This window comes from Erythrolamprus reginae, chromosome 1 (assembly GCF_031021105.1).
Source record: "Erythrolamprus reginae isolate rEryReg1 chromosome 1, rEryReg1.hap1, whole genome shotgun sequence".
Lineage (NCBI taxonomy): Eukaryota > Metazoa > Chordata > Lepidosauria > Squamata > Dipsadidae > Erythrolamprus > Erythrolamprus reginae.
This window is the reverse complement of record NC_091950.1, coordinates 189378808-189400586: the sequence shown is the minus strand read 5'-3', so window position 1 is coordinate 189400586 and position 21779 is coordinate 189378808. Positions and strand designations below refer to the sequence as shown.

The 21779-nt window shown below is 39.0% G+C and overlaps 1 protein-coding gene across 1 annotated transcript in view; it reads right to left on the bottom strand.

The window, feature by feature from the left end:
• The window catches only part of MYO3B (myosin IIIB), a 133931-nt gene extending 118148 nt beyond the window's left edge, over nt 1–15783 (bottom strand). Inside the window, exons 1-4 of the mRNA XM_070754928.1 lie at nt 15637–15783; nt 13862–13996; nt 5755–5859; nt 5404–5503 (exon numbers count right to left, since the gene is read on the bottom strand). Coding sequence (XP_070611029.1) covers nt 5404–5503; nt 5755–5859; nt 13862–13996; nt 15637–15783 — 487 coding nt within the window. The remainder of the gene's footprint in view (nt 1–5403; nt 5504–5754; nt 5860–13861; nt 13997–15636) is intronic.
• Nucleotides 15784–21779: the final 5996 nt, after the last annotated feature.

Below are 21779 nucleotides of genomic sequence, written 5' to 3'. Positions count from 1 at the left end.
TCATCACCAGTCGGGCACTTCCCAAGCACCTAGGACTGCATGATGTAGCGGCGAATTATGTTTGCCGTTCCCAGTAAAGCAGCCTTTTGCAATTGACAGATGGAGATTTTGTCAATTCCGATGGTTTTCAAATGTCCGCTGAGATCCTTTGGTACTGCACCCAGCGTGCCAAGTACCACTGGGACCACTTTCACTGGCTTATGCCAGAGTCGTTGCAGCTCGATTTTTAGATATTATTATTATTATTATTATTATTATTATTATTATTATTATTATTATTTTAGAGGCAGCCTTAAAGAAGATGGGGGGTGTCAACCTATTTTCCAAAGCACTAGGGGGCAAGAGAAGAAGCAAGGGATGGAAACTGAACAAAGAGAGAAGAACCTAGAACTAAGAAGAAATTTCCTGACAGTGAGAACACTCAACTAGTGGGACAATTTGCCTTTAAAATTTGTGGGTGGTCCAAAACTGGAGTCTTTTAAGAACTGGACAACCATTGTATAAAATGGTATTAGCATTTACACTTATATACTGCTTCACAGTGCTTTACAGCCCTCTCTAAGCGGTTTACAGAGAGTAAGTATACTGTCCCCAACAATCTGGGTCCTCATTTTACCGACCTTGGAAGGATGGAAGGCTGAGTCAACCTTGAGCCTACTGAAATTCGATCTGCCAAACTGCAGGCAGCCGGTAATCAGCAGAAGTAGCTTGCAGTACTGCTCTCTAACCACTGCACCACCGCGTCTCTATCGTGTCTCTCTGAGTAGGAGGTTGAAATAAAGGACCTCCAAGGTTTCTTCCAATTCTGTTATTCTGTGTGTGCGTGTGTGCGTTTGCGTTTGTGTGTGTGTAAAAGGAAGGGGATTTTTTTTTAGAAAAAATTATCCAGTGTGCGTACAGTACTGTACTTGCCTCACTGGTAGATACTGTGGTTTGGATATTTTGTTTGACAGATTCCTATCGATCAGTTGAAAGAGAAGAATGATTGGCATGCTGATTCATCACCTTTCCAAGGTCACTAGGAGTGAAGATGATTGGCAGATCAATTTCAAATTCTGCTGGAGAAATTTGCAAGTGATTTTCTCTCATTTACCCTTGGTTAGTTGATTTTTTTTTAATGGCTATGTGCTTTGCTGTGTACTAATAAAGTTCATATTACATATTCCAAACATTTCTCTAAGGCTAGAGGTTACTGTATGTGAGATTTTTTTTAAAAACAGACTTAAACAATTTTTCACCAGTTTTGAAAGGGCAATAGAAGCTTTCATAACTTTCAGCAAACCGCAAATCCCCACATCCTCTGAGGACAAAAACTGAGAAGGGAAAATAGATCAGATCAATTTCCCTCTGTCCATCCACTCCCCACACACATGCTGAAATCTAAAAGACTGCTGGTTTTAGATGTGGACTTAACTGATGATCGTAAAATGAACATTGCATATAATTTCAATTTAAGCATTGGTTTTGCAAAGCACACAAATTTAACCCTGCTGTTCTGTTCGGGTCGTATGTGACCCGAAACCAAGTTTGAGTCCCCTGTAAAACATTTTCCCTGCATATCTGAAACTTGAAATTTCATGACTTTTCATCATTTCAGGGGTTCTCTCTATGACAATTTTTTTTGGGGGGTGGGGGGCTTAGTTTTTGCTGGGCAAAAAAAGTTACAAATCTTCTGTTCGGGTCACATACGACCATAGTTCCCTCTAAGCTGAGCAGTGAGCAATCGCTCACTTAAAAATCATCATCAACTCAGAGTTTTCCAAACCTGCCCAGAAGCCGAGAGGGAAAGAGTGAGAGGGAAGGAGAGAGAGAGGAAGAGAGGAAGAGAGAGAAACAGATAGAAAAAAGAGAGGAAGGAAAAGAGAAAGAAAAAGAATGGGAGTAAGGAAGAGAGAAAGAAAATCAAAATCTAGTTTGAAACTAGCTCAACTATTTAAGTGGCATTTTGATATTGATAGAGTTGCCCTATTATGAGCTCACTGTTATAGACACACAGTACAGTATTTTATTTTGAAATTCTTTCAGGCAAAACAGGGTGGGTTTTTTATTTATTTGCTTGCTTGCTTGCTTGCTTGCTAGCTTGCTAGCTTGCTTGCTTGCTTGCTTGCTTGCTTGCTTGCTTGCTTGCTTGCTTGCTTGCTTGCTTGCTTGCTTGCTTGCTTGCTTGCTTGCTTGCTTGCTTGTTTGTTTATTATTTTTTTGCCGCCCAGTCCCAAAGGGACTGCCGGTCAGACACTATACTTTTCCGCCCACCCCAAAAAAAATTAGAGGGAACACTGCATACGACCCGGACCGAAAACTCTTCATTTGAAGTGCTTATGTTTGGTCAATTTGAAAACTTTTTTCACTTGGAAAGTAGTCTGAACATTTCTGCACACAATGATATGAAAATTGAAATGAAAAAAGTAAATCTTATTGGTTTATTTTGCGGATATAATGCATGCCCCCCCCCCGTTTTTGTGATTTTTTTTCAATTTATGGATAGTTTTGCTTGCAAAATCCATTCTATTTTACTAAAGTTAGTGTGGGATTGGTAGCTTGAACATTTCTGAATATAAGAAAAATATAAAGGAACTGAAAAAAATGATTCTTATTGGTTTTTTAACATCAGAAATAAGGCCTCCCCCCCCCCTCGGCTGCTTGCATCCATTTTCACTTTTTATTTTTTTATGCTCCAAATCCGAAATATTCTTTAAAATCTTAGGCATTAATTTACTCAATTTAACAATGCTGATCATCAAAAAAATATTTGTGGGGGTGGGGGAAAAATGTTTTTTCTGGGCAAAAAAAAAGTCACGTTTACTCTGTTCGGGTCATATAGACCCAGACCAAAATGATTTTTTTTAGGTACTTGATACCTTTTCAACTGGAAAACTAGTTTGAACATTTATGAACATAATGATATGAAAATTGAACTGGAAAAATTGAGACTTATATTTTTATTTTGATCAAAAAGCCCCTCCCCCCATCCTTTCTGAATTTCGTGTCAATTTCTATTTTTTAAGGCTGAACTGAAAAAAATGATTCTTATTGGTTTATTTTTGAATATAAAACCATATTGTCTTGTACTCGAGTATAAGCCTACTCGAGTATAAGCCTATTTGAGTATAAGCATGGGGGCCCATTTATGTGCAAAATAAACCAATATGCCTCAATTTTTCCAGTTCAATTTTCATATCATTATGTTCAGAAATGTTCAAGCTACAAATCCCACACCAACTTTAGTAAAATAGAATGTATTTTGCTAGCAAAACTGTCCATAAAGTGAAGACTATTTCAAAAAAACGGGGGGGCATGCATTTCATCAACAAAATAAACCAATATGCATCAATTTTTCCAGTTCAATTTTCATATCATTATGTTCAGAAATGTTCAAGCTACCAATCCCACACCAACTTTAGTAAAATAGAATGGATTTTGCAAGCAAAACTAAATTGAAAAAAATTTACAAAAACGGGGGGGGGGGGCGTGCATTATATCTGCAAAATAAACCAATAAGATTTACTTTTTTCATTTCAATTTTCATATCATTGTGTGCAGAAATGTTCAGACTACTTTCCAAGTGAAAAAAGTTTTCAAATTGACCAAACATAAGCACTTCAAATGAAGAGTTTTCGGTCCGGGTCGTATGTGACCCGAACAGAAGATTTGTAACTTTTTTCGAACAGAACAGCAGGGTTGAAATAAATGACTATTTGTACAGTTGAAGTGCTATAAATATGTATATCACACACACACAAACACCAGGCAGTAACCACTCCCAACCCCATGACTTCTTTTATACACTCCACTCTCTAAATAAAGTATAGCTAATTTCACAAACACCTTCCCACTCTTGCTTCATTTTGATCTTGTGTTCCTCTGTGGAAATGCAACAAGGCAATTATGTGCAAAACACAGAAAAAAACCTTAAGTTTACCAATGTTATTCTCTTTCTAGCCTTTTTTCCCCCTGAACAACATTGTTTCTTTTGGCACTGATGCCGATTTCCTACAGCTCATTCTAGCAGCTAGTGCTAATTATTACCCTAAGAACATGGCACCAGATGAATAGTGATTTCTACCATTTGCTGTTGAAGGCATGCAGCCCTCCTTCAGTGGGTCGACCTCTGGGAAGGCACAGGGTGCCGTGATTGCCACATCAGAATGAAGCAACAGAGAGAAAGTTTTCTCAATGAGACGACCTCTGTTAAATCAAGATCGCTCCTTTTATTGTATTTCACTTTTCCTGACATGTGGTACAGAATAACCAATTCGCGAACGCCACATACATTAAGCCATCCCCCTACTACCATTCACTCATGCATCATATAAGGCTTCCCTTGTGGCTTCCCTATAGGTAATTAACGGAAGCTCCATTCTTTGCCTTTTCCTGGATTGTGTGTTTACTGGTGATTGAGAGTAAGGCATATATTTCCTTATATGGAAGTTAGCTATAGGTTTTCTTCATGTTGTATTTCCACATGGTCATGGATCCTGCAACTTGCTTATTCAGCCTGGATTTTGCTGCTTTTTATAGAGGAAGAATAAGGTTTTATTCGGCACCCAATTAGGCTAAAATATCACTCTTCAGCAATATTCCATTCCAAATTTCAGTGCCTATGAATTTATGATTACAACAGCTGTTAAAGAGGTTAGTAATGAAGCTGTTGCTTTAGTCCAAGTGTTTGTCCAAATTCTACTTTAAAAGGAGTATTTTTTTTACTACAGGCTCTGTGGGTGTGGCTTGGTGGGCGTGGCTTGGCGGGTGTGGCAGGGAAAGGATAGTACAAAATCTCTATTCCAACCCCACTCCAGGAGAAGGATACTGCAAAATCCCCATTCCCACCCCAATCTGGGGCCTGCCAGAGATGCAGAGGTGGGTTTCTCTCAGGTTGGACTGATTCTATGGAACCTGTAGCAGGAATTCCCCCCCCCCCCCCGCTCACCAAACTGGGAGCTATTGCCAGCTGGCCATGCCCCCAAACCAGCTCTCTCACCTGTGGCATCGCCATCTTGGTTTTGTTTTTTGTTTTGTTATTTGCTTCTGTGCATGTGCAGAAGCCAGGTTTTTGTCACTGTGCATGCGGACCCATGCAACGTGCAACACACTTGCACCCACATGGGGCGGGAGGAAGTGACACGAGGGTCAGGTAAGTTAGAACCCACCCCTGCCAGTTCTCTGAACTACTCAAAATTTCTGCTACCAGTTCTCCATAACCTGTCAGAACCTGCTGGATCTCACCCCTGTTTTAGGCCCAGAGTACCATTTTAGTTTTCAGATAAGAGGGTATACATGTTTTGAAGGCTAACTGAGAGCAATATTCTTTTTTTCATTTGCACAAAACTATTCATTTTCTGGACAAGGAAGGAAGGAAGGAAGGAAGGAAGGAAGGAAGGAAGGAAGGAAGGAAGGAAGGATTACCAAAGTCAACAAGCTTGACTCCTCCCTCTGTTGTCAGGAGAATGTTGTTCCCCTTGACGTCACGATGAATGATGCGGTTGTTGTGCAAATGTTGAAGACCCTAAGTATCCATAATAAGAAAAAAGAGAGAGAGAGAGAAAGTTTTTACTTATATATTTATATAATGTCCCTAACAGGGGAAAAAAATCTGTCCTTGCACTGTAGGAACTTCTGTCTACCATATCACAGTCTCTCAACACAATCACTTACTGCAGAAAACAGACAACAATTTCCCCCTTTTACCTGGACAGTGTGTCAGAATGGCTAAATTCCATCCTATTTTGTCATTAGAAATAAAATATGTATCCTTACCAGAAGGGCACCTCTTAAGATGTATGAGATTATTGCTTCATCCAACTTTTGCCCACTCTTCAGTAGGCCTTTGACAAGTTCTGTGACCGAGCCTCCATTACATAGCTGTCAAGGGGACAGAAGAGGAACAAGGGAAATGAAACAAGGCCTCTGTTACTCAACAAGCATGTCTAGATCATAATCCCTACAGGTGAGCAACTACTTGCACAGAAAACACAGTAATGGAAATCAGTCATTACAAACATTCACAGAAGGTATTTCCAAATAATAGCCAAGATCTATTCTAGACACTTTTGGATTTCCAACATGATATCTTCAGGGGTGAGTTCCAACTTACCATTCATTCATTCATTCATTCATTCATTCATTCATTCATTCATTCATTCATTCATTAGATTTGTATGCCACCCCTCTCCGGAGACTCGGAGTGGCAGGTACCTTGCTGCAGGTTCGCTCCCTTTCACGCCTTGTGGGTGCCCCTCATGGGTGTGCCTCATAGTTGCGCATGCCCTTTGCACACGTGTGCATGTGCAGTAATGAAAAATACAACCCAACACACACACACCAAAAAAAGCCCCAAAAAGGATAGCACCCAAATGCACAGTGCTGGAACTCGGCTTTTGCACATGTTGAGAAGGGGGGGGAATTCAAAAGAAATTATCTTTTGGGGGGGGAAGATGGTGGGTCCCATGGACCACTTCAGTGACATCATCATAACATCACCAGTGCATCACTACCAGTTCAGGGGAACCAGTCCGAACCAGGAGGAAGCCACCACTGGGCAGCTTTATTGTGAAGGCATACAAATGTGCTGATTACATTTTCTTGCATGGACAAGAAGGAAAATTAAATCTGTGTTTATTTTTAGGCAAGTTTTCTCCAAATCAGTGTCTTCAAGATATATTAAATATATTATTAGACTACAATTCCCATTATTCTACTGAAAGCTAGAGAGGCTGTGCCAGTGATCAGAGAAGGCAGTTCTAGGCTTTTCCTAGTCACCACAATTCAAGAGGGAGTCTTAGCACAGAAGCTCCAATAAGCTATGATATGGATATAAGGCAGTTTCTTGTATGGCTTTCTAGCTAAATATAACTGATATTTATTTGTTTTTCTTTTCTTTTCTTTTTTGTGATTATCTTGGATTAATAGATATTATTGTCATCTGCTAACAGGCCTTAATTTAAAATCAAAAGAAATAAAAACATTGACAATAAAAAAATAATGGACACACAAGATTGTAGTAGACCAAGCACATCTAATTCAGTATTGTCTATGTGAATTCATATGGCTGAAAGGCCACAAGAAAACATTTTAGTTTTCTTCTATTTACTGGTGGTAAATATATATTGGCGCAGTGGTTAGGACGCAATATTGCAGGCTGACTCTGACCATACAGCAAGAGTTCGATCCTGACTGGCTCAAAGTTGACTCAGCATTCCATTTTTCCAAGATCAGTAAAATGAGGACTCAGATGGGGGCAATAGGCTGTATTGTGCACTATGACGTGGTATGCAAGTGCTATTGCTAAAACTATTGCTACTTTCCCTTAGCTATGATACCAGAGGTTGAACCCAAGATATTCTGCATGTACTTTTCACAATTAATTCAGGATGCTTTTTTAATACATTGTTTTTATTTTCAATGGCTTAAAAACCTATCAGATCTGTACAGTCACAATAACTGGTGTTGTCTTTATGAATCTGTGTTTTTCAAAACTTTTTGGATGCAAAAAGAAAGAATAAGATGTCTCTGTTTTTTCTCTTCGATATGTGATGCATTTGATAACTGGGAAGCCACAAATGGGAGTCATTTGAAATGTTCGCTCTATCAGTGCTTCTGCTAGCAGGCAATATGAGATGGAGAGCACCCATATCTCTCTATGCTCAGTCCTGATGTCTATTCTGCCAAGAGCTAAGAAAGAACTTTTCAGATCAAGAGAAAAGCAACCTTTTGCAAACATGTTCACATTACTTGTATACCATGTATTTAAAGAAACGGGAGGGGGGGAGATTAAAACCTTTCTAAATGTACTTTTCTATATCATTAATCACCCACATCACTCCCACAATGATATTTTTATCCACAATCTATTTGTTTTTCTGCATTCTGTTCACTAGAAGCATACTAGCGGTAAAAAGTGCTAATGCCGTAAGCCAGAAGTATACTGTTGTGACTGGTCCACGTCTGGCTCAGCTGGTCATGGATTTCAAGGACCAGGAGGCTGATGCATATTGGTACCCTAGGTCCAGAGGTGAGCTGCTGCCAGAATGACTAATTGTGTGAAGCTCCGCATCTTTGGAATACAAATGCGGGATTATGCGCAATTATGCTTCCTGCACCTGGGCAAAAAGCAAAATTGCACACAGGGATATGCATGTGAGCACATTTCAGTGAGATTTTTTGCTTCCCAGCATGCGGGAAATCAAAAAAAACTCACCGAAACGCATCCGCATGTGTCCTCCTGTGTGCAATTTTGCTACCTGCCCAGGTGCATGAAGCATAATTGTGCTCAATCCCATACTCGCATTACAGAGCCGTGGAGCTGCGCGCAATTCCGTTCCGGCAGCAGCCCACCCCTACCTAGGCCAGTGTTCTTGTCACCTGAGTCTGAAAGGGAAAGTGAGGGGGAGTTAGAGACTGAGGATCAAGTAGAGACTGTAGCACCCCCAGTTATGGTATTGAGTGAGTCAGAGGAGGAAGATGAATTAGTGGATGAGCCCTTGTTAGACACCAGAGTTAGAAGATCTATGTCCAAAAAAGAGTATTTGAAAAGAATGGGGTCTTGGCATTAGTAGCTCTAGGGAACACTTGGTCATGCCTTGTCACTATATAAGGGACAGTATGGGGATAAGTGGGCATGGTGAACCATGTTCGTAAAAATCATGGCCGTGTGGGAGCTCCGGAGTTCAAGAAACACTTTGCTTGCAGATCACTAACCCATGTAAGCTCATCGTCATGTAATCTCATCATCTGAAAGAACCATGGAGAACTGTAAGTCTGTTTGACTGACAGAATCACTTCAAAGGAATTCCCCTAATTGAGCTTTGGCTTCCAGTCCGGGACCTGTTTTTATCTTAGAGGAAATTTAGCTGATAATACTGTCAGAATGAACTAAATTAAATTTGGAACTATTTAACCAGTTTTTTAACCTGAATGTTTTGTAATCAATATACCTTTTAAGTATTATCCTGTGAGTGTGTAGACTTTTTATTCTGATAGGTGGGTGGTCTAGACCAGTGATGATGAACCTTTCTTCCCTCGGGTGCCGAAAGAGCACGCATGTGCACTATTGTGCATGTGTGAGTGCCCACATCCATAATTAAATGCCTGGGGTGGGTGAAAACAGCTTGCTTATTTATTTATTTATTCATTCATTCATTCATTCATTCATTTATTCATTCATTCATTCAATTTTTATGCCGCCCTTCTCCTTAGACTCAGGGCTGTTTACAACGTGTTAGCAATAGCACTTTTTAACAGAGCCAGCCTATTGCCCCCACAATTCAGGTCCTCATTTTACCCACCTCGGAAGGATGGAAGGCTGAGTCAACCTTGAGCCGGTGATGAGATTTGAACCGCTGACCTACAGATCTACAATCAGCTTCAGTTGCCAGCAGTATAGCACTCTACTTGCTGTGCCACCCCGGCTTCCCCCCCCTCCCCCCCGAGTCCCTCTGGAAACCAGAAATGGCCTGTTTCCTAACTTCTGGTGGGCCCAGTAGGTTCGTGTTTCACCCTCCCCAGACTCCAAATGATTCCCTGGAGCTGTGGAAAGGTAACACCACCACCCCAATACTCTCTAGAAGCCAAAAATGCTCTCCCAGAGCCTCTGCAATAGCCCAAAATCATCTGGCCAGCACACACATGCATGTTGGAGCTGAGCTAGAGCAACAGTTCACGTGCCAGCAGATATGGCTCTGTGTGCCACCTATGGCACCCGTGCCATAGGTTCGCCATTACTGGTCTAGACAGAACATATACAACTTGTCTCCACTTGATGAGATTCTTGCACCTTTAACAAAGGGGTGGGGCCCACATTCAATGTAGGTGTTGGCTTAAATTAAAACATACAGTATATTTCTTCAAAGCTCCTCTGAGCATCTACTTACTACTGGATTCATGACAAACCTTTATGTTGGATGGAGGATACCATGCAACCTTTCTATGCAGGTTGCATCATTCTGGGGAACAAACTAGTTTTGAAACACTACATGCAACCCCTAGGCACCAGAATAATACAAGTTGTGCTTGAATTAAGTCCACAATTGAGCCCAGGATTCCTGTGGAGGAGACATTTGTTAAGTGAGTTTATGACCTTTGTTGCCCTGGTTGTTAAGTGAATCCAACTTCCCCGTTGACCTCGGCTATCAGAAGGTTACAAAAGATGATCACAAGACCCTGGGACACTGCAACCATCATAAATGTGATTCAGTTGCCAAGCATCTGAATTTTGATCATGTGACCATGGGGATGCTGCAATGGTCATAAGGTGAAAACCAGTTATAAGTCACATTTTTCTGCACCGTTATAACCTTGAATGGTCACTATATGAACTGTCAAGGACTACCTGTACCTATCTTGATTTTAGACCATGACAGTTGCCTATTCTAAAAGAAGGAACATTTCTTCACAGCAGGACAAAAGATCATTAACTATACATCTGTTGTGCACAATTAGCAATGGATCCAGAGGACGCAGAGACAGTTGAGGCACGGTAGAAGTGAACTTGTGTTCCTGGCGCCTGAGCCTGAGAGCAAAGAGGATATGTTGTCAGAGGCTGAAGAGCAACTAGGGCCTTCTGCACCTCCTGAGATGAGTGACTCAGGAGGAGAAGAGAAGCCTCTTCTTGATTCTAGAACTCACAAGGCCTATGGGAGGCAATAGTGGTTACTCAGGAGGAGGCTTACTTATGAGTAGCACTGCTGGCTACTGGGCCACACTCTGAGATTATTTAAGGCAGAGTCACATGATGCATTGGTGCAGAGAACAATGCCATTTTGACTCTTGCTGTATCTTTTGTCTCCAGCTTGTGATTTTAAAAGAACCACATTCTTGTCTACATTGTTTATCTATCTATCTATCTATCTATCTATCTATCTATCCATTCTATCTATCATCTATCTATCTATCTATCTATCTATCTATCTATTTATTAGATTTGTATGCCGCCCCTCTCCGGGCTTCCAGATAATCTCTGTAAGTCTACTATAAGGAATTCTGTTACAATCTATTAATTACTGTTGTGTTTACCTATTCTTGGAACTCTGGCCAGCTGCTAAGACATTATTAGCAATGTGGTGAAGACTTTATTAGATTTTACTTGCTTTTAGAAGAGACAGTAAATGGTTAATATTGGAAGGAAGACAAGCAGGAAACTCCAGGGTTACAAAATGAAAAGACCAACTGAGGAGAAGGGGGTAACAAATAGAGGTGCCCTTCTTAATTGACCAAGAGTCAGACCCAGTTTGAGGGACCCAATTTTCTTCTGACTTCTATCTAGTTTGAGTTTGTCCTCCCAACTGAAATATGGTTTCTTCCAGATGTGTTGAAATGCATTCTCCACTAACCCCAGTTAGATTATGATTGGTTCAAACTAGCCAAAAAGAGATGGCAATTTCAGCCCAACTTTTCTCAAGGGCACAACGTTGCAGCAGTCTGGTTTAGCTAATAGGCCTTCAGTTATGATGGATCCAGGTGTTTAAAAAGACCAGGAGCGTGGAAAATATTGCTGGTGATTTATAATCCTGGCAGAATTATGATTCCCTGGGGACAATTAAGGACATTTACAGTGCAATTTTATCTGTGCCCATATAGGTTCATCTTATTAAGTTCACATTGGAAAGAATATATGGTTTCACCAAAGAAAGCAATGAAAGCTTCAATGAAAAGGAATAAAAGTGGGAAAAATAACACTTGCTGCCCACAGATAATACTGCAAATCCTGATATACAGACTATACAGCAAGGATAGCTATGCTAACATTTTACATCTATTTTCCAACAGGGGCCAATTGTTTTTGACTTCTAAAACATTCAGAAGACAATGCAATACAATATTCTGTTTCATTGTTGTTTCATTTTCAAAGACAACTGAGATTTTTTTTAAAAAATGCAGTTTGAAGAATTAATTCAGTATTTCCCCCTTTACAGTCTAAAATAGAAATGAGGAGATTTTAATATTTTTAATAAAATTATTATTAAAGATTATAATACCAAAAAGTAATATAAATTAAAAGAAAAAGAAAGGACAAAAGAAAGGGTAGAAGATATAGAAAAGAAATAAAAGAAATAAAAAAGAAAACAAAAGTAAAGATGTAGTAAATAAAATAAAATAAATACATTAAAAAGTGGTTTTTCACCTTCAAGATTATATGCTGCAACATCCTGCCTGTCGGCGACTACTTCAGCTTCAACCACAACAACACAAGAACACACAACAGATTTAAACTTAATATTAACCGCTCCAAACTTGACTGTAAAAAATACGACTTCAGTAACCGAGTTGATGAAGCGTGGAACTCATTACCGGACTCCATAGTGTCATCCCCAAACCCCCAACACTTTACCCTTGGATTGTCCACAATTGACCCTTCCAGATTCCTAAGAGGTCAGTAAGGGGCGTGCATAAGTGCACTAGAGTGCCTTCCGTCCCCTGTCCTATTCCTCTCCTATATCTCCTATACCATTCTTCTTTTCTTATATTTCTTCTATTCTTTAATTGATATATTTTATTCCTATTTCTTCTATTCTTTCTTAGATATATTTTTCTATGATTATATCCTCTATAACCTTCATTATGTATTTACTATATGTATACCCAATATAACCTTCATTGTATAATGGACAAAATCAATCAATCAATCAAATCAATCAATAGCAAATCCATAAAGCATCATAATTTCAGCAAAAGTCCATTAAAGGTTACCAGATATATCATTTTAAACCTTGATCAAATAAACCAATATTGTATTCTTTCCTTTTATTTCTAACAATCTTTAGTCCAGTCATATCCTATCCTAAACTTGATTTCTTTTCATTTTTTTGATTGTTGTCTTCTGTATATTCTTTTCAATTATGAAAACTTTATCTGGATTTATGTATGTAGTATAATATATTTTTCCATATCTTTCTTATATCTGTCACTTGTAAATCTACTTTCAGTTTAGTCTTAATCTTGTTAGGTTAATTTCTTCTTCTTCTATAACATATTTTAGACACAATCTGTCCATTGAAACAGGTGTCTCTTTTGACATTATTAATAATAATTTATCACTCCATTTTTTAAAACAAAATGTCCTTTAATATGTCCTATATTAGAATATGTTGCTTGCTGAGGAATTTTGGGAGTTGAAGTGCTTTGCACTAGCTGAGGAATTCTGGGAGTTGAAGACCACAAGTCTTAAAGTTGCCAAGTTTGGAGACCTCTAGCTTAGAAGGAAAGAACCACAATGCACACACCACTTGCTCCAAGGCTGTGGATGTGACCAGGGGTGGGCAGCAGGCAGGACGGGATGGAACACAGTTCCACCGGCGGAAATGAAGTTATGTGCCCAGCTCCAGCTGACTATCCCCCCCTCCCATCCTCCTCCTCGGAAAGCAGCAGGAAGACCAGCACCAGCAGGAGTTGCAGGGAGTCCATTTCCTCCACCCTCTTTTCTCAACAGCTGATCAGCACCCATTTGTCTAGCAACCCAGCCTGAGGCAGGGGGCGATCTAGGAAGGAGAGCACGGGAAATGCAAAGCAAATTGTTATCCCAGACAGCAACACTGGTGAGGTTGTAAGTTGAGGACTTAACAGTTCACTTGAATGATGATGATCGTTCATGCCACTCCTACCCAGTCACTTGACCACATCCACAAAATAAGCCATATCCACAGTGTGGTGGTAAAAATTTTGGCTGCCCATTACTGGATGTGACCTCCCATTTTTTGAAGTCTACATGTCTTAAGTTTGCCAAGGTTAGAGGTCCCTGTTCTAAACAAAGCCCCTTTGTGATGGAGTGAAGTACCATAACTATCCCCACTAAAAACAAACATGCATTTAGGCCTACTTCCACAACACAACACTTTTTCTCGTTAAGATTTAGCAACGTAAAATGTCTTACCTCAAGAACAAGCCAGAGCTGTCCACCCACATACCGATCTGCCTTGTAAAACATTCCATAAAATTTAACCACATTGGGATGGTTAGGAAGAAATTGTAAGATGTTATACTCTGCTTCAATCTCCTCGTCCATGTCCTATGTTGGAGACACACAGAGCACCCATGTCATAAATATCAACTAGGAAGAAAGAGCCCTCCAATTTGTTTCCGCCAGTGATACTATCAACTCTTCCGAAAAGGCCATGTGCAATCTTCCAGCAAACGACTCAAGGAGAGTTATAAAACTTCCTACAGTTTTAGGAGTATATTGCAAAATTTTAAAATGTTAAGAGTTATTCAAGCAATAATAAAAACATGTTAGTTTGTGAGAAGTTTAGAGCATTAAAGTATTCAGGCTGTATTGTTACAGGCAAATAATAGAGGGAAAGTCTGATTTAATTCTGAGCTTCTTTGTTCAATACAATTGTTACATTCTGTACTGCAGTCACATTTTGCTAACTTTTACTTGCCTTGAACCTATATAAATGTATATACAGTAATATAAATTTAATAAATAAATAAAATAAACTTTTTACCTCCATGGAACCATTTTATGTTCTTCTTACAAATCTCCAGCTTGATTATAAGCTTTACTTATATAGTGTCATCAACCTGCACCGGTTGCCAATTAGTTTCTGGACACAATTCACAAAGTGTTGGTGATGACCTATAAGGCCCTACATGGCATCGGACCAGAATACCTACAGGACCGCCTTCTGCTGCATGAATTCCATTAGGTCCCACAGAGTTGGCCTTCTCCGGGTCCCATCGACTAAACAATGTCATCTGGCGGGGCCTAGGGGAAGAGCCTTCTCTGTGGCAGCCCCGGCCCTCTGGAATCAATTCCCCCCAGAGATTCAAACTGCCCCCGCCCTCCTCTCCTTCCACAAGACTCTAAAGATTTATCTATGTCGCCAGGCATGGGGCAATTAACGTATCCCCTTTTCTGACCATTAAGAGTTATGTGTGGTTGTGACTGTATTGTATTGATTGATTTTTAATGTTAGAAGATTTAGTCATAGTTTTTAATTATTAGATTTGTACTGTACTGTTTTTGCTGTTGTGAGCCGCCCCGAGTCTTCGGAGAGGGGCGGATACAAGTCTAATAAATTATTATTAATTTTTTTTTTTAGCGTGGTTACAAACTTGCGTTTATTTCAAGCAAAGACTTCCAGTATCTTACAAAGCTAAATATTTGAAAAATATTTTCAAAACAATATATCTCAATAAAACGGGATAGGCGATGGCGTTTCCTTATAGACATCTTTGAATAAAGCATGGCTCTTTATTGCAATACACCCAGAAAGCTGAGTAACTTAGGTGTCCTCGGATAACCTTCCTTCCCTTTGCATTCGAAAAATGTATTTGAGTTTACAAAAAGCAAAAAAAAAAAAAGCAGCAATATGATTTAGTTTTCAGAAACCCAAAACTTTATCAAATTCCAAAATGCAAGCATTACAGAATATGAGATTAGATCAATGGACTCCAGCCTTGTATTTTCCCTACTGAACAGGATTGAATAGGTAAAATTTTTTTTTTAAAAAGTTTGAATTAATTTGGGACTCAATGCAATTTTGAAATAACTGCCTTGTTTTCTATCATCGTGTGCATCACATAACTAAAGTTCACTTTCAAAACGTTTCCATTTTATCTAATCAAAATAGATGCTCCACAGCCTCTTGTGTATTCATAGTATAAAAAGCTTGTTAACTGTTTTAAATTGTGTTCTTCACTCACATTAATAGGATCTAGAATCTTCACGGCTGCCAAGCTGCCATCCTTCTTATTAGTAACTTTATAGACTTTACCATATGTTCCTTTTCCAATCGTCTCAATGATTTCCCAGGTATCTGTGGGATCAGGTAACGATTCCAGTCCAATCATATTCTGATTATACTGAAGCACCCCATAGAGTGGTTTCCTGGGAGAAATATGATAAGAAAGCAGTTGAATAGGTGTCATAGTTATAGTTAATCAGTTGATTCAGCAACTCACAAGGCTAACTTTAGAAAGCAATATCTTGGTGGCTATGATGGAAGCTTTCATAAAAGAATATTATCTGACTGTTTTGCCAAACATGTGGGCAAAATTGTAATGACATACAGAGGAACAGTCATGCAATTTCCTGCAACCATTAAGATTTGGAAATCATATTAGGTGTTTGTTCATGGTGGCTTAGTGGAGGTGGGCTTTCATATAATACTTCTTCAGAAGATGGAGGAGATGGAGACTACATCCCAAACTAGCTAACAAATGAGTTTTGGAACATTTTGCCTAATATGGCACACTTATAACCAAAGCTCAGATTTTTCCCAAGTATATTTCCCAAGTATATTCCCAAGTAAACTGATTTAACTATTGCCCATAAAATCATACATAACAATGTCCCTGTTAGCGACTAATTCACCTTTAACAGCAACAATACAAGAGCATGCAATAGATACAAAATAAAGTTTGGAGCAATTTCAGCAATAGAGTGGTCAACGCCTGGAATTCACTACCGGACTCTCTTATTTCCTCCCCCAATCCCCCAATTTTCAACCTTACATTATCTACAATAGACCTCTCCCCTTTTCTAAGAAGTCTGTAAGGGGCATGCATAAGTGCACCTTCGTGCCTACTGTCCCTGTCCTAATGTCTTTTTTTCTTTTTTATCTCTATACTTTTATTATGTTAAACATAATATAAGTATAAATACCACAATACTATACTTGTATGACAAATAAAATAAATAAATAAATAAATAAATAAATTCATACAGTTCTCTACAAACGGGGATCTTTAAACTAGAGCCTACCCTGCAAACCAACATGTACTGATAGCATCCCACCAATGATATATTATATGCAGTATACAGGACAACTTCAACAGCTTGACTTTCCCCACCTTAAAACAGCTTCCCCAGATCTACAGCTTCCAGATACACAGAGGAACAGAACAGATAATTTCTACCCAAGACTTTCCCCTGAAAAATGATGCTGAAAAAAAAGACAAACTCTTTCTTTATACTCTAAAAACTTCCAGCTGTCCAAAGAAGTTGACCTAAATCAACCATGATGTTCTTTAAAGGTTGAAAAGAATGCCAGAACCTATTTTATCTTCAGTTACAGAGAAATTTAATCCCTTTCTTAAGAAAGATGAGGCTATAGATACCATTTGTTATTGCACAGATGCACTCTCTTTGCTCCAAGCATGCTGTGCAATGAAAAGAGCTAGTCAATCTCACATTCTTAATATTCTTAAGGATTAACCTGACAGTAGAGGTACATCTGTCAAACGAACAACGCATCCATAAAACAAAAAGGGTATGGCAAATTTTTACATTATCGTTCTGATTAAGGGGTGTATCTGACAATATTCAGTCCCAATTTTTGAAAACAAATTTATTTGTTAGATTTATATCCTACCAAACTCATATATCCATTCCAGATTAAAGCAAAGAGAAAACAGAGGTGCATTTCAAAACATTCATCACATTAGAAACATTAGAAAAATGTATATGATAACACTTATGGCTTATGGTATGAGACATTTCAGTTGTAATGATATTATGGTCATCTAGCTACTCTTCCTAATCTTCTTATGTCAAATACATATTATGATTTTTTATAACTTTGTCATTAGTAATAATAAGAGCTTAGTAATAATAATAACCACCCAGAACTGGAATCTCAAACTAGCGGCCTGCAGGCCAGATGCATTACAGATGCAGGCCACGCCCATCCCAGCTCCGCCAAGGAAAAAACACTGTGACACGTCACATGATGGCAATGTGGCTCAGTGAATTTGACACACATGACCCAGAGTAACTTAGCAATATAAAAATTGAATAAATGTTAATAATCATAAAAAATAAAAACACAGTCATACATCAATATCTGTGATGCACTGGTGATTTGCCTAGTTTGGGTAATGAAACTTCTAAGAGTCCTCGGAGAGGGAAACTTCTAAGAGTCCTTGGAGAGTGTTGTGGTTAGCTCTGGCCCAGCTCCTGCCCCAAGGAATGTGCAGGTGGATGTGGGGGAGACATCCACATGCTGCAGGCCTGTTTTGCTCCCAGTGGAATCTGCCGACGAAGTCTCCTCTGCCCAAGGAGGCCTGAGTGACAGGGAAGAGGAGAGTTTGGCAGACAGCCCAGGAGGCGATCAATCATCTATATCATCTTTGGATTCTGAACAAGAACTTATGATGGACCCACGCATGCGTAGAGTGATGCATAGGAAGCAACAACTAAAGGATTATTACAAGAGAAAATGAGGCCACCTGTGGTTGGGTGGGGCTGCTGTAATTAGTGCTGCTGCTATAAATAGCAGCGTGTGAGCTTGGCCTTTGTGGAGAATTATCTGATCGTTGTGTTTCATGAATATCTTGCTGACTACGGCCTTTGTTTGTTGACTTTTCACCACTTTGAAACCAAAGCAGAGCAAAGTGTGTTTCACTTCATGGAAGAAGAAGGGCTGTGACTTTCTTCACAGCTGCAAGCTAAGTACTTACGAACTGATAAGGGATTTGTACAAACTACCAGGTTGTTTTGGGACGAGTGCTCTTTGCAATACAAAAAGAGGGCTTAGTTTATTTTGAATTTTGTGATAAAGAACATTGTTTTGAATTTTCAAATGTGTATGTGTCTGAAATTTGTACCTTTGAATTTTTGGGAGGCTCCTACCAGAGAGTCCGGCAGAACAGAGAGGGGTGGCATAGAAATCCAATTAATAAATAAGTAAATTAATAAATAAGTAAATTAATAAATATGAGAAAACAAGCTCAGTGAGCATCAAGGACCTGCACATCAATATCTGCCTTCTCTAGATCCTTTGGATAAAATACCAGATCCAGTTTAAGCATCTAGCTGACTGTGCAATGCACCAAAATAATAATGTAAAAGCCATAAGATTTTCAAAGGGTTGGGATCAGGAATGTCAATGAGGATTATCCCCCCAAGCCTCACATAGGAAGAAAGAGATCTGGTTCAGAATTTGAAATGATAAATATTGCTCAATATTTTTTCATTTAAGGTTGTAAAATTAATCAATTAATAATTCAAATAAGATATTTATTTTTCAGTAGTTTGAGTTTCCCTAAACACAGCCGTGTTATTGACAACAGATAAAAGAAAATAAAGGAAAACATGACATTAACATAAGAAGCATTGAGGAGAAAACAGAAGACCATAATGAACATTGTGCCCCTGAGCCTCTCAGTATCTAAAATAGACTGGTAGTAGCAATTGCTTCATTTAAATCTATTTTTCTCCAAGGAGTTAAAAATGATGTTAATGCCTCTCTTCTGTGCCCATTTGATCCTCATAATAATCCTGCAAATTCATTTAAGCAAAAAGGTAGTCAGTGGAAAGGAGCCATTAAAATTGACAACATACAAGGGTCAAAACGTAGGTCTTCTCAATCTTAAACTTGGATCATCTGGATACCAAGAATGGATGAGTTCAAACTGAGGCTCATTTCTAGTCACAAATCTATACTGGTGGCACACGCTTTCAATTTTTGACACTCTCTCTAACCTATTCTGTTCTTCTCAATAACATTTCATTTCTCTGGCCTTGCAGATTCATTTTCTTTCAACGCGTTTGACACAACTGACAGGAATGAGGAATGAGATTACACTGAGAAGCATCACAGATGCCACTAACAAGTGGCAATGACACACCTGCGTTTCCACAGCCAAACAACTTAAAAAGCTACATACCCATGAGACTGAAGACGACAAGGAGAAGAAGAAAAAAGCAGAGAAGAATTCCAGAAGAACACCAAAGATAAGAATGTAGCAGATGTGAAAAGAATAAAAGGGCACTGAACAGTACAAAAACACACAGTATTCATGTGCAGTGATATTTTAACTATCCTGTTTCCCTGAAATAAGTCACCCCCGAAAATAAGATATAGGAGAGGTTTCGTAAAATTGCCTAATATAAGGCATCTCCTGAAAGAAAGACATAGGAGATATTTCGTTTCACAACATTCCCGAACAGAACATATATAACATGTATTTGAAGAAAGTATAATTGTTGTACATGGAAATAATGGTACGGTAGTAGTAAGAAATTCTTGATAGGATTCACACTTTGTCTGGTTATGCTGGTTTGTGATGACAACTACTGTGTACAGTATATAATAAATTTTCTTTTTTTTTGTTCAGCAATAAATGTGAATTCTGCTTCATTGAAAAAAATAAAATGTAGCACATCTTTGGGAGCAAAAATTAATATAAGACGCTGTCTTATTTTTGGGGAAACAGGGTAATTGGTTTAATTAATAAATATACTAGTGCTGATAATAACCAGCAAAGGATAAATGGTTTGGCTTTTTTCACTATAGGAGAGACCAACAGTTCCTTAAGCTGGGACACTCTATCAAAAATCACTTCCAGGTTCACAATACCAGAGAGAAAATGAATAAATCAAACCATCAGGGCAGAATTACATCAGCATTTCAGAAGCAGTGAGTTTACAAAAGAAGATCTCCAACTCTCGTGTCTCCTACACTGTCCATTTTTCTTATTTGTGTCACACACTAGAGCAGTGTTTCCCAACCTTGGCAACTTGAAGATATTTGGACTTCAACTCCCAGAATTCCCAGCATTCGCTGGCTGGGGAATTCTGGGAGTTGAAGTCCAAATATCTTCAAGTTGCCAAGGTTGGGAAACACTGCAGTAGAGGATAAGTGTCTTGCACCACTAAGCAAGAACCAGACTATTCCTTCTGATCGACTGTGATCTTTCAGCACTAGCTTTTTAAAATGGTAGGTATTTTTATAATCAGCCTTCCAGCAGAAGAGGCATTAATAGGTCCTTAGCATCATAAGCCTTCTGGAGAGAGACAGCCACAATCCGAAATTAGTTTGGAGCTTAGTTAATCATTGAGGTTTTATTGGGCAATCTTGATGTGAAATACTAAGCATTTTATTTCATTTTAGAATCTAAAGTAGCCAGAGCAGATAGTCCCAGTATTTTCAAATGATACTCTGGTGTGCTGAAGCAGAAATAATTTTTTAAATGGTCCATATGTATAATACACAGTGATACTGAGAACATATGCGGTGCAAATTAGCTCTGGTCTGTCTTCTTTCACGAGACCAGAAACGACCAGATGCCTTGATCCAATAGCAGTAGTTAATTGTAGACATGTCTTACAGCAGAATAAAATAGCTTAATATTAATGTTGCAGTAACATGTAGTAATCTATGTGTGCATTTCTGAATGCTTACATGCATGCTATGCATTTTAAGTATCCACAAATTACATAGGACACCTTTCAATGTCTATGATTAGGGAGCTATTATATCATCCAATTCCACACACACACACACACACACACACACACACACAGAGGGAGATCTAAAACATTTAATTCAGTGTTTGGAGTAGACAGTCTTATAAAAACAATTAGGATCTTGACTACTGTAGGTGAGAAATAATAAATATCAAACGTACTGTATTTCCTTCTGAAATGATACCAGTTGCCAGACGGTCTCTCCAAAACAGCAGTCCCAAACCATATTGTCACCAGCAACTGGTTTTGTGGAAGACAATTTTTCCACGGAGGGGAGGGGAAGGAGCACACAATTACAGTCGATCCCGTACTTGTGCAGTTTTCCTTGCCTGCCACTCGCCACCAACTGTGTGGCCTGGTTTCTAACAGATCATAAACCAGTACCAGTCTGCAGCTTGGGGGTTGGGGCCCCTGTTCTAAAATATGTATATGCTTTATTTTAACATCAAAAACGTCATCAAAAAAGCACAACAAAAAATCTTTTTTCTGCGCCAGCTCAGAAAGCTCAAACTGCCCAAGGAGCTGCTGATACAGTTCTACAGAGGACTCATTGAGTCTGTCATCTGCACCTCTATAACTGTCTGGTTTGGTGCTG